The 14075-nt window shown below is 36.8% G+C and overlaps 1 protein-coding gene across 1 annotated transcript in view; it reads left to right on the top strand.

Annotated features, from left to right (window-relative positions):
* Window positions 1-14075, top strand: part of SOX6 (SRY-box transcription factor 6) — a 379772-nt gene that overhangs the window by 349049 nt on the left and 16648 nt on the right. The window contains exon 15 of the mRNA XM_075712793.1: window positions 12895-13128. Within this exon, the coding sequence (XP_075568908.1) occupies window positions 12895-13128 (234 nt within the window). The remainder of the gene's footprint in view (window positions 1-12894; window positions 13129-14075) is intronic.

The following is a 14075-nucleotide window of genomic DNA, read 5'->3' as shown; positions in this document are numbered from 1 at the left end:
CTAGGTGTTCTTTCAGAGATGACCTAGCATATGAAGTCATATTCAAAGATTGTGTCACTCCCAATGACCTAACTGTCATCGAATGGAGGCCTGAAAATCATCAACAAGAGTTTTATATTAAATATGACATAAACCAACATCTCTATTACTTCCTTAACCACCAGCAGGGCTGGGCTAACTATATTAAAAATAATGCTCAGACTGTATTCAAAAACATTGCCACTGACTCTGACACCATTGATGAATAATCCACAGCTATTAGACTTATATCATTACCTGGAAATCCCAGTTGTCATGTTAAAATATATGATACATTTGTAGCTAGGAAAATTCAAAAACATGATTTGAGAGCCTCATAAATGTTCGGTGACTGGTATGCAAAATTATAAACAACAGACAATTATAGAACTAAACAAGGATTTTTTTTTTTTCTCCAAACCTCATCATTTTAAAGGAAACATCATTCTTTCTCTAGGCAGCTTCATAATTTTGAACATTTGAGATTGTCAGTACTGAAAAACAGCTAACTAGCATGGACACACCAAGACAGCTTTGAATCTAGGTATAGCTAAAACCCTTTTCTGAACATGACTGACATCCATCAACTGACCAGAGTGTGTAGAATATAGGCAGGAGCCATAGGTGAGCCCTGTTTAAATTCCAGGTGGAAGAACCTGAAGTATTTAGTTCTTAGTTATCTGAGAATATTGGATGATCTGAATATGTTTTTTTGGTTCAAGTTCTAAAAAAGATATTCCTTTCACAGATGCTCACTTTTGGTGATAGTGCTGCTTCTTTTGAATTGTATAATGTGCTCTATGTTTATGGATCTTGTGCTTGTATAATGTGCTCTATGTTTATGGATCCTTCTGTTTTTGTGGTTGTGGTCAAATGCTTTGGAAATTTGTAGGAAGTATGTTAAGATTTTGTCTTGTAGTAGATAGAAATCTGCAGAATAAACCTAATGTTCCTGTTGACAATTACTGATTTTACCTTAGCTCAGGTTGCTCTGTGGTTTCCTTCAGCAGTCATAGTCAGGGATTCAAATTCCACCAAGACCTGATCTTTGTTCCTGCCACAGAATTGGATCTGTTAAAATAGTTTTCTTGATTGGATCCTGGGCTCAAGGCAAAAACATCTGCATGTTATTGTTTTGCCACTGCCTCACTGTGTGATTTTGTAAAAGAGAAATAACATCACTGTGTCCTGTTTTCCCAAGTGAAAAATCAGATGCATTGTGAAGCTAAATTCATTTTTAGAAAGCAAATGGAAACAGATGAAAATGCCATATTAGTACTTAACATTTAGTTCCATGTTCATTCATGTTAATATATATTAGAATCAGGGGCTTGTGAGTTAAATATTTGGCCTCACAGTTTGCCATTTGGGACAACATATACAAAGACATTTTCTTCTGAGTCCCATCTTGATATTTTCATTTGTTCTATTTCTCGTGTGGTAGTTTTCTTGATTCTGTAAACTTTGTGTTTAGCACTTGCTGCCTCTTCCTTTGATACTAATCTACCGGTGTGTGTTAAGCATGGACCATAGTTCTGAGGATTGGTATATGCCTGCTGGTTTAGATTATTTAAAATTTAGATTATTTAAAAGCAATTTTAAATAACGTGGTGGGATCTGTCTGTCTAGTTTATCTGTATCTACGTATTTACTTTATCCTTGTATTTGACTATTACTTTTCGAAGTCTGCCAAAGGATAACCTTTGCTATGAAACCTAGATGTTGAGTCAGTCATTAACAGGTATCTTGGAGTCCTCGGCATGGGATTGGTACCAGCCCATCTTAAATTCATTGACTTAGTGCCTGTGTCCTCCTTAGTGTCTGTGTCCTTCCTTTCACTGCCTGCTATCTCTCACTTTAATTTGTAAGTTCCCCAGTTTAAAGATTGTGTTTTTCTATATACCAAATCACTGTTTGAAATAATATACCTTTAAGCCTTGTCTCTTTGATCATGATATCTTTGACCATGCTCCAAGTAGACTGAATGCAAGCCATTTGGGGACTGTGAGCTGTATAACCATTGGTAATAGGCTGGTTCCAGTAGTAAGCCCTAGCTTGATCTTATTAATTCCATTTTGGATATACACAGTTTTTGATCTGAACCTGGTTTTGGAGCTGAACCCAAGCCTGGAGAAGCACAAACTCACCTTGTAAAGCATGTTGTAGTACAATGAGAGATTCTACCTGCCCGAAAGCAAGGGAAATCGAATGGCAGAAAAAGAAAGAAATTGTGTTAGGCATCACCACAGATTTAACCAATTGCCAGAACATGGTGAACAATGAGTGGTTGCAGCAGCAGTGAATGTGGAATCACGTGGAGGAGAGGAATGAGCTAACTGGGGAAAGACGGGAAGTCTTTGCAATGTAGAAGGTAGTTTCTTGGCCACATGGGGAGAAACATGAGAAAAAGGAGCTACGAAAGGAACACAAGGCTGATATCTAAAGATGAGGAGAAACTGCCACCTTGTCCAGCTCCAGATTTCTGTCCATCTGTCAAAGCTTCATTTTTTCCCTCCCTGGTGATAAGAGCAGACATCATGACAAGTGCCTGGGTTTTGCAAATCTATTAAGTAAAAACCACATCGACGGTTTCTTAAAGGAGCACCTCTACCATATACTCAAAACCTCAATGTTCTCATCTATGCCCAATAGTAAATAATTGCTTATACAAAAGGGTGATACAGTTCCTTCTTAACTCCAGAAAAAGTTGACTTTGAGCAGCTGAAGAGGTAGGTGAAAGGGAACCATATATTTGCAGGCAGATAAATCTTGGCAGGCTGCCAACACAATCCAAACCTGTGAGGTAACTTGTTTAACACCCTCCTATGCAGAGATGTCAACAGCAGGTAGTACATGCATGACAAAGCATCACCTACTTTTGTGACAGTGCTTCATAAATACTGGGGGAAAGAATGCCTCTCCACGCCAGTATTTGTCGCACATAAATATTTGTAATAGTTGCTATGGCAGTTGAGAGGCGAAAGATGAAAATCAGAAAACAGTGAAAGCTATCTGAAAACAAAGAAGTGTTTCCAGAGAGAATGCAGTAAGCTCAGCTCAAGTACCGGAATTTTTATTCTCCTGAATTCTTGTTATAGGTCTTTGATTAAAAAAAATTCCCATAAGTGTATCTTTATTATTTAAAGATCAAATAACTTATTATCTTGGTTAATTAGACCAGATGCTAAAAGGTGGCCTTCATTAATCGTGGTTGCCGTTTTTAACGCCCGTGAATCTATTTGATTGTGCCTGTTACTTGAATGATACACTTAAATTTTTCAGAATAACTCATAACAGATCAGGAATCTGGGATAAAGTACTTAGGCACAGTATTTCAGTTGTGTTGGATGAGATTCAGCACCTCAGCCCTGGAGTAACTCAACGCCTCCAAGTGGGATAGGAATAAGATGTTCTGTCTTTAAGAACCATCCCATCACTTTTCTGATGGCAACCACTTCATGAATCTCATTGTTGCCAGCATCCCCATAACATTTTACAGGGGGAACTCCCACTTTGAGTACTGAAAGATCTGAGCTGGGGTTGTGTGGAGTGATCTTCCCATGGCATTGAAATTTACTCCTCTCAAGACACTAATATTTAACATACAGTATCCTTCTCACTTTCAGAATAATAAATCTGGATGTCCTCCACAAGTGTTAGCTTCTGATTTTCAGCTGTCTTAGGTATTTTTTTCCTACTGCTAAATATGAGGCTTTCTTGTTTGCTGTTTCCATGCTACAGTAATTGATTCTTATAGAATAGTACCTTTATTTAAAAAAAATCTAGTTGGAATTTCTGACGTTGTACAACCAACCACTGTTACAATGCCCTGAGTTTTACATAGGGGTGCCTATTAGCACAGTTATGGTTAAGGGCTTGTCACAATTTCCATTATATACTAAAACATTATTTTCAGGAATTTAGAACAAGGCTGTAAAAAGTAACTGTGGGCTGCAGTTTTACACAGAAAATCTTTGCCCATGGGAAAATTATTGTCACAAATGCTGAAAGCATCAGTCAGTTTGCTTAGCTATTTTTAAGTGGAGTGAGTGAAAAATTAAATATAGTAGTTCAGTGGTTTAAAACATTTTTTCACACTCATGTACAGCCACCACAGGTGAAAAAACCCACCCCGTGGTCCTGATTCTTAGCTCTGCACATGTCTTTGTATTGCTCCAATATTGCAAAAGGAGCTTGAAGCTGCCTAAAATAGTGTAAAATTTCCAGGCACAATTAAATTTTCAGCTGACAGAGGAAGCCGCCATTATATCATACTGCATGGAGGAGGGAGGAATCTTGCCCTTCTTCTTTACCTCTCCTTGAACACAGGGAGTGGAGCAGAAATATGAATACATTAAGGAAAGAACATCATATTTTCTGGCTAAGCATGAGCAATTGATACAGATTCAGACAAGTCCTCTTTGTACAACTGTCTATTTTTCTAAGTTTGTACTGCACATCATTTTCTCTTTCAGGAACCTCAGTATCTCAGCAATAGAAAAGTGTTTAAGAGCATCTGCCTTTCTTCCATGTAGACATGCCAAGTATCTAATCAAGCATTTAGTGCATAACTTAGTACCAAGGGGACAATATTTTCTTAATTTTTACTTTGATTTAATTTTACAGAATCAGTGGTCCAAGATGTGTGTGGGGTGGGTATTACAGTATCTTCACAGCTTCTGCAAATATTAAATGATTATGTTTTCAATTTGGCAGGGATAGTTTCACAGAAGTGCGCTATTTCAAAAAAAGAGTAATTTGTAAATTTTCACATAAGCCCCTATTTCATGGCAAATCCCCCATTTTTAATTCAAACGAGGTAAATGTGGCAACATATTAGGACATGCCATTGCCCTGTTTGTAAAAACATCTTCCTGGCTTTACTCACAAATCCCAAATGCACAGGTGCAGCATATTTGAAAAATTTGCCTTAAGAGTTTTTCTTAATATTTATTATTAATTGCTAACATACAGCTCCTGTTATCATGCTGCTTTTGTTTCTCTCTCTTAATGATATATTATTTACTGATTATATTGTTAACTGTTATAATATCAGCCCCCCATGTGCAAGGCAAGAAGAAATGGCATATGCATATCCTAGCCCTAGGTCCTTGCCATCTAATTACTGATATGATATGACAAGTGAGAAGAGTAAACACTGAATGGAGGGAATTAGTTATATTGATACAAAGAATGATGTTGCATGTGCTAGAAGGTGGCAAATTCAACTGCAGATTGAATGCAGGAAATGGGCCACTAAAGCAGTGATTCCAACACACATTAAAACCTTTTGCAAAGTATTCTGCACTTCATTAATATCACATATTTTGAGGGAGGTGTTTTTTTAAACCTTTCTCCCATTGTTAAACATAGTTCCCTTTTATAAACCACATTGTACTTAAGCTTTTAAAATTCATAGCTATATAGGAGCAAGCAAAGTTGTTAATTAACTGTGTTCAGCCACACCTTGAACAATGCATCCATCAAATATGAAGTCAGGCTGCCTTTTTTCTCTGTGGTGAATTCCTGTCTGTCATTTCTCCATCTTAAAACAAAACAAAGCATTGACTGAAATATGAATGGGTCATGTCCTATGGCCCTTGTTCAGGCAGGATTTAAAAAAAAAAAAATAACAACCCAAAAACTGTTAGAGATGTCTGAGGACTGCAGAATTAATCTCTGTGTTTTAAATCCAGTATCATGTTTTCTGGATGTTCTAGGTGACACTGCCATGTCAGGAGAAATTTGAATTTATGTGAGTAACAGCTCCACTGGCAATAAAGCTGTTACTCATATGGAAACATTTTTATATTAAATAGATTAGTTCATTCCTCTTTGTATTTTTTTGACTTTGAATATGATTAATATAGTAACAATAGTTGCTTAGCTGTTAGAATAATAGTTTTTCTGAAAAAAACAAAACAAAAACAAAACCAAAAAAAACCCACAACAATTTGCAGTATTGATAGATCTTGTCAGATACCCAACAGTAATTATTAGAAATGTTTCTCTTGGGCTGGGGTGTTTTGTCCATGGTTTTTCTTTCTGTGGGCCTCTGCTTTCCTCATTTGAGTATGAAATGAAATATCAAAGGGAAACAACAATAGTGTTCATGTGAATGTTGACTGTAGTTAGACCTGATGCCTGGCAATCCCTTACTTCTGGTGTCATTACTTAGGCTGAATAACTTTCAACTTAAATATGTTTCACATATTTTCTGTCATTAATATATATGTCAGAAGGGGGTTGTTAGCATTTAATTAATTATCTGTGAAGGGTCTTGAAGTCTACAAGTGGCACGTGACACTTATCTTATCAATCTTATGACACTTACATCCCCAAATTTATAGTAGAGGCTGCTTCTTCATCCCAGTTTCTATCTAGATGTTTCATGGATCTTCACAGAATAACTTCTCGTGCTCTTATGTTACAGCACAAGTGGGACTATATAGGCCACTGAGGGTTACATAAGCTAAGTATACACTAAGTCAAGTCTTAAGCACTAATTAATTCAGTTAATATTCCACGTAATTTAAAAGATTATTGCATTGTTTTAGCTGTATTCCATGCCAAATTTCCATGCGGGTTAATTTTGCCATAAAATGTGGGCAAGAAAACTAAACTCTTTGTATAAGCCATCAAGAAATTAGCTGCATTTAGCAGTTTTAATTCATTTAAATAATGTAGATTTGGGCATGGCTGGCTGTGGAGCATGGATGTGCTCATAGCTTATTTAGAAATATTGTTTCAGTATTTAATATGACCCAACTAACAATTCTGCTTTAAACATTGGTGAGTGAACTGCTACCACTGACAGATCTGAGAATAGTTGATTTCACACACAGAAGATATTTCACTACTCATTTTAGCTCTCAAATGGGGAAAGATGTATATTCAGGTTGTGAGGATGGCTGTGAAAACTGGTGCTCTGTTTTAATTGAGATTAAGAATTTTGCTTGCATATGCAAAACAAATGTACTAAAAAAGTAAACTCACTGCCACCAAAACTGAAAACAAGGCACTTCGGAAAATATATGCTGATATATAACTGGCTAGAATTTCCTTCATTTTGCAAAGCCACGAGCCACATGCATCAGCTCACCACAAAGTCATTAGGTCTTTTTAAACTCAGATGAAAAACATTAACAAATACCACAAAAGGCTTTAGTATGGCCCCTTTGTTCATTCACATATGGCAGTTTATAACTCCTGCACCACTTGGGTCGTGTGTTTGTTTAAGCTGCCTCCATCAGGCCAGCCCTGAAAGAACAAAAGACATCTTGAGCGATCCTAAGCAGGAAATGGGCTAATCTAAACATGGCTTGTGACACTATAAGTAGAATAGAAAGGGGAGGGATTGATTAGTCATTAATGTCCAATTGACTCCATATGGATGTTGCAATAATAAGGCCTTTTTCAGTGCAGTAGCAGGGTTATTGAATTAGAGGTTTATGTTTCCTCAGAGCTGACCTTAGGGAATTCCCTTTTGGTTCTTCTTGTTGATGTTTTAAAGAGAATGGAGTCTCTTAACAGGAAAAATAGAAGCCTTAGCATAACTGAGTGTTGCATGGATGTAGCTAACCTGTGCTACAGTATATTCCCACCTCTTAGTATTTACTTAGCACATTTCAGAACCCTTGCAGGTGAAATATTTTAGAGCCCATTTAAATATTCCAGTATTTCATGAATAACTCATGTCTTTCTCAGTTTTTCCCCCTTTTCATTCACTGACATGGTGTGTATAAGAAATGTTCGGCCCTCAAATCCCAGCTGAATAATATTTGTTTAGCAATTAGAATGAAAGCAGCTTGACAAACAGACACTTCCCTGCAGAACATTTGTGCCACTGTGTGACTACAGGCATCCCCGCCCTGGAGCTAGTCATGTTTCCAAGTGGGTGTTAGTTTTGCCTAGTGATGACAAGATATACCAGTAATGACAATAGTCCATGAGATACCCATTTATTTTGCTTCTCTTGCTGGTAATAAGGAACCAAAAAGTCTTCTGAACGTGGATGGGGATGGAGAAGTAAGAGGCAGGCAAGGAGCAAAACAGATAAATGTTACACTAACACTGCTACAAGTCACTTAGATTACAGTGAAGTAGTAATTTTTGTAACCTTCTTGAAAATTGAACATTGAACTTAGTAACTCGGAATAATAGTTAAATGGTTATTCTTGTATTCTAAACTTTCCAAAGCTTCTTTTGTCATTCTGTTCTTTGCAGATTTGCATTTTTCTATTTGATTTGAAATATTGCTCTATCTTTCACAAAGGCTGCATTTGTCTGTCCACAGGGTATGAGCAGGAAGGGGGACTGCCAAGTCGTTTTTTCATGCTCCCTGTTTTTATGGCATTTCCAGGTTTATGAGTAACCCATCTCTAGTAGTAAAAGAGTGAGTCCCGTTTGCATGTTCATTAGGTTCTGCTCCTGCAATGCAAGCTGCTAGCAGTGCTAGTTGTATTACCACAGACAGGACCAGATATTTTGGAGGTCACAATCAGTCTTTTCCAAAGTAGACAAAAATGTCATCTCAGCTTAGTGAATAACTGACGATAGGAGCTTTACTACTAACCAGTCACTTTTACACTTAGGAACCTAAAAAGATTATCTTTGTTTCTATATATCCTATCTTGGTATATGTCTATGGAGGATGGTATGCAGCATATTCTCTAGAGTAGCCAAAGATTTGTTATATGGGGGGAGTCAAAGGAAATGTATCACTTCAAACATGAATCACTGTCCAGAATGTGAAGAGTAATTAAGGAATAACAGAGTGACTGATAAAAAACTCTTTATTTTTACTGTCACTTCTTTTCTCTTTCTTTCCTCATATTTTTCTCAACCTTTTTTTGCTCCTTTATATCATGTTTATTATTGTTTGCATTCTGGTAACATGTAAAGGCCCAGTCTGAGGTTTTGTTGTGGTAGATGATGTATGAAATGGAAGGTAAAACCACATCTCGTTAAAGACAATAGGATTAACCCTAATGTGGCCAAGATTTCAGGGAACATGCTAAGAGATGGTGCCTGTCCTAAAATTCTTGTCATTATAAAAGGTGAGAAACTCAGATAAAGGCAGGAATAAATAAATAAACAATGTAACAATTGTTACTGTATGTTTCTTAACATTTAATTCATGTGAAAATGTTTATCTTTCCTGTTGATGATCAGATTCTTTTCTCTTTCTAAAGAACAGGGGTTCTTCTTCCCCTGCACTGTCATTAGAGAGCAGTCAGTCTCTTTTGGAACAAAAATATTGTTTGGAATTTAATGAAGCTGTAACATTTTTAGATTCATTCTGTGGTGTTCTTTGACCCAGTAGTGTCCCTATAGTCTAGTCTGGAATCCAGCTTCCACAGAGGAGTTGCCTGCCATATATCCAGAGAAAGTGATCATTCTCCTCTAAGCTGCTTTTAGTTTTAAATAATCAAAGTCATGACAAGTTGAGCAAATGCAAAGCGTCTAGGAAGTGAGGCAGTCCACACCCTCAGAAGCTGAAAGTGTCACTTTGAGGACAGCCCCCGCCTTTAGGGCAAAGTGTAGACTTTGCCAACTAAGCCATTAGGGCAGCCAAACTGTACTGCTTTTGCAATAATTTTTAATTCTGACCAAGCTCTTGATTCTGAAAATCAAAACAACCTCCTGTGATTGCAGTATGAACAGTAACTAGCAGCTAGAGCATTAGTTGCCATAGAGAGACAACTACCAACTTCTCCCTCTCTTCTCACTCTTCATTAGTAGTACATTTTTGTTTTATCTATTTTGGGTTTATTATTTATTAGACTTTCCTGAAAATATTTTCAGAAAGAAGTAAAACACATACTTCTTTGCAGTTGCATATATCTTTTCTTTAAAAATTTCAGACGTCTCTTTTGGCCTCTGTCAGTACTATAATTATCACAATAAGAAAAAAAAATCCATACTTTGTAAAACCTGTAGAATTGTTTATACAGGACACAATACTGTCTAAATATCTGATCAACAGGATGAAGTACCTAAGAACAACCAGTTTGAAAGCTTGTTCTGTGTTTCAACTTGTAAGAGCTCACTGAGCGTATGTGAGTTTTATATCATTAGCACTTAATTTCTAAGCTAAAAAGGTACTGAGACTTTATAGAATCATAGAATCACAAGCTAACAGAAGAATTGTCTTGTAATGCTTTATATGCTGAATATAAGTCTGTAGTTCTGAGACAGTCAGAAGAACATTGAGATTATATTAGTTATTTGCAGAAATTAATTTTGCAGATGCTTTTGTGATGGCCTATGGGTCAACTTGCAAATATTCCCCCAGAGATCAAGCACAAAGAACATCAACTCTTTGGCTGCTTTTTCAAATCCTTCAAGTATGGACTTGCTTAAAGCAGATACAGCCAGAGCTTCTTGGCCTTCTTGGGATGGTTGTAATTTATTACTCTAAGAAAGAACTGTTTTCTAACATTTCTCTGAAAATAGATCATTTATTGTGGGTTTTTTCCTTCTTTTTTTTTTTTTCTTCTCATTCTATCTACATTATATCCAGATTAAAAAGCTGGCCTATAATTTTGATACTAGTAAAGGTACTCTTTGCCTGTATTAGGATTGAAAGGTCAGGCCAAAATTGTGTTAGAAAGAGCTAAATACAAACTCCTTACCCATAGTGAATAAGTACCTTTCGAAAAGTAAAAGACAGAAAATCATCATATGAATTCCTTTGCTGTGAGCAGAGTAGCTGAATAACAAAAGACAACTTTTGCATCAATAATAATTTAATTTTTTTGTCACCAACTTCCTAATTGCCCACATACTAGTTACAAATTTTATAGTATTATTTTAGAAGATGGAACAACCATCACATGATATATTTGATTTTTCTCAAATGATACAGCTGTTTGTCTTAATAAATAATTCAGCCTTGACTTACTATGTTTGTAACTTCTTATAGTTTCACAATAAAAATTTCTGCCCTCAAAAGATCGTATCTTTGATATGCATGTTCAAAGCCTTCTGACAACAATGGACAGAGCCTCATTAACCATACACACCCCTAAACTGGTCCTACATGCAGGTTTGCTCAGCAAAACTACTGTTCCTTTTTGCAGTAAAAAGCTGGCTGCAGCTGCAGCCTCCTGTTAATGCTGAACACCTGTAGCATGGTACTTAACTTAGAATAGTATTAAAATAGTTTTGCATCTCACATTTGCCACAAACCTGTCTTCTTTTATGTGCACACATGTTAGTATACAAATTGCCAAATTGGTGTCAGTTGTAAAGTAATGGCATTGGAGGCATCATAAATTACCATTCTTCCTCAGGAGAAGACACTGCCGTATACGAATGAGTGTTTTGCTCTCAGGGTAATGTATGTCTTCATCTGGCCCAGTAGTCAGCATATTGCCCTGTGTTGATGGATGTAGTCAGCTTGAAACTACACTACATGTCACTGCACAATAAACATGGCTGTCAACACCATATAAAGCAAAATCAATTTATTCTGTATGGTCAGTGCATTTTAAATGAAATTAATGTACTGTGGACCTGGTGGCAAAAAGGTAGTGTATTAGTTATGAATCCTCTATTTTAGGACTTTTTTCATGTAAATGTATTTCCTGTATAGAATGTTTAAAATTGTATACCTAACATACAGAGTTTTCCCACTAAATAATGAAACTTTGGTTTTGCACAATTAAAAACTTGTGCGTCGGTCACTGAAATCAATAAATCTGCAGTGTTTTACTTACTGTAAAGAATAAATCTTACATTATTTGGCAAATAAATATATGTCAGGAGCTGTAATAGTTTACAAAAAAGGAGGCCTATTGCTGTGCTGATTTGTTGTCAAGTACCTTGTTTTTTCAAGGTATTGAATTATATGAACAGTTTGATGAGGCCTAAGACTGACTATGTCACTCTCCCACTGTAAAGACTTTTTGCCTTTCTTCTATATCTAAGGTATAGCCCTGAAAGCTTATGTTATCACCACAATTACAAAAGTTTTTCTGGTAAAAGTATGCCTTTTCTAGGCTTGGTTATCTCTTTCTCCTGTATTAACTAGTTCTACACCTCATACTCAGCTCTGCGAGCTCTAAACCCCCATGAAGCTTTGCTGTTTGTGGTCAAGAAGCAGGGCTGGATGCAGTCAAAAACCAGTTAAGGTTAGCATGTACAAGTTGAATTGATGGTGGGTAATGACAGTACACTGGGGTGCATTAAAGCACAGCAGGCATGGAGAAGCTGGAGTGCTTGTCTCCCATTCTGGAAGCTCCAGGATGCTATATATGTACCTGTTGAAGGCAGACAGTTTTATTACATATATGTGATCGAATGCTCCAAGACATATCTAAAATTCAACTAAAGCAGATGCAACTTTAAAGTGTTCAGCTCCAAGTATAATCGGGTCCATACAACTAGCAGCATGTACCTGGTGTACTATATAATTTATTTTATGAAACATTTGGCATGTGCTTCACTGCTCAAGCAGCAAGGTCATTGTAAATTACTTGTATGAACAGGTCTACATCAGTTTGGATTCTCAAGTGTAACTTTTATGTGAGTATTGTTGAGCATTCAGAACATGTATGCTATGTTAAAGTCCCAAATGGAAATTGCTTCAAATCACCATACCTTGACTGGAGAAATACCAGTGCAATTTGTTTCCTCACTCAGATGTTGATGCCTTCAGCTGGGTGAGCCTGAGCAACTACACTGAAATCACTGGATAGCCCCCCTCTCTCTCCCTCCCTCTCCCCCTCTCCCTCACATATAGATCTGGCAGCAAAAAGAGAGAAAGAAAAAGAGGATGAGGCTAAAATAAACACAACACTGAAAGCACTTGCGTAATCCACATAATAATGTTTTGCATCCATCTTGTTTCTTCCTGCCCTGACATTACAGGAAGTAAAGCAATGAATGGCTCTGCAGCTAAACTACAGCAGTATTATTGTTGGCCAACAGGAGGTGCCACTGTGGCTGAAGCTCGAGTCTACCGGGATTCGCGAGGCCGAGCCAGTAGCGAACCGCACATCAAACGACCAATGAATGCTTTCATGGTTTGGGCAAAGGATGAACGTCGAAAAATTCTCCAAGCCTTCCCTGACATGCACAACTCCAACATTAGCAAAATCCTAGGTAAGTGCAAGACAATGAACAAATCATGACTGTGACTGAACCGAAACTGAGGGAAGCTTAGAAGGCTCTGCTATAGTAGTAGCAATTGGCAGAGGTTAGTTATTTTTGGAGCTGTGGAAAGACGAGGTTATTTATATTGGTGACACAGGCTAGTTACTTCCTTCTTGGATATGCAACTTCTCTAATTTTAGGACGTATTTTGTTTGGGAGATGTTCACTGAAATTGGAATTACTGAAACTTACACAAATGAAGGCTCATGGATTGTTTTCATTTAAATTCCCTTCCCTTTCCCTCTCTGTCCCTTCCCTAATGCTTTTTATTTTCAATAGCAGAGTCACAACATGCTTTAAAGACTTAGCAGCATTCAAAAGGAATGTTTCGTGAAATCTGTTGCAAGAGTGTATCCTGATAAAAGGTCTAACTGCAAGATCCCGTTAGAAATCACCTGAACTACAAATCACCTGAATGCAAAAAGATACTTGCTGGAGTAATTACTGGGAAAAAAATTAATAAAGTACAAAATCAAAATCAAAGGTTTATGTCAGATAGTGCAGTGTCGAAGAAAGAAACCTGGCACAGTTTGAACGACATGTACATGCATACCTGCTTGCATGCAAAATGATGTTTGATTCAAAATGTTACAGTGTTCAAAAAGCTAAGGAAGCACTAGCATCATACAATTAAAATATTGGTTAGTTAAAAGACACCATAGTTAATATTTAATTTGTATAGATTGGGACGATCAGGGAATATACCATGGATTATATTTTGCCACTGTGCAAATAACTTGGCTCATTTTTTGAGAAATTTTGATTTGCTTTTTAAGACCCCTCCAGAGAATTAGAAACATACGTGAGAATGAGTGGTGAAATGTTAAAACCTATATTTGCTTTCTGAGTCTTTGAAGTGAAAGACAGATTCTAAATGTAACGTGTAATAAATAAAA

This window comes from Pelecanus crispus, chromosome 6 (assembly GCF_030463565.1).
Source record: "Pelecanus crispus isolate bPelCri1 chromosome 6, bPelCri1.pri, whole genome shotgun sequence".
In the NCBI taxonomy this organism is placed as follows: domain Eukaryota; kingdom Metazoa; phylum Chordata; class Aves; order Pelecaniformes; family Pelecanidae; genus Pelecanus; species Pelecanus crispus.
Note: the sequence above shows the minus strand (reverse complement) of the source record. Positions and strands in the feature narration are given on the sequence as shown.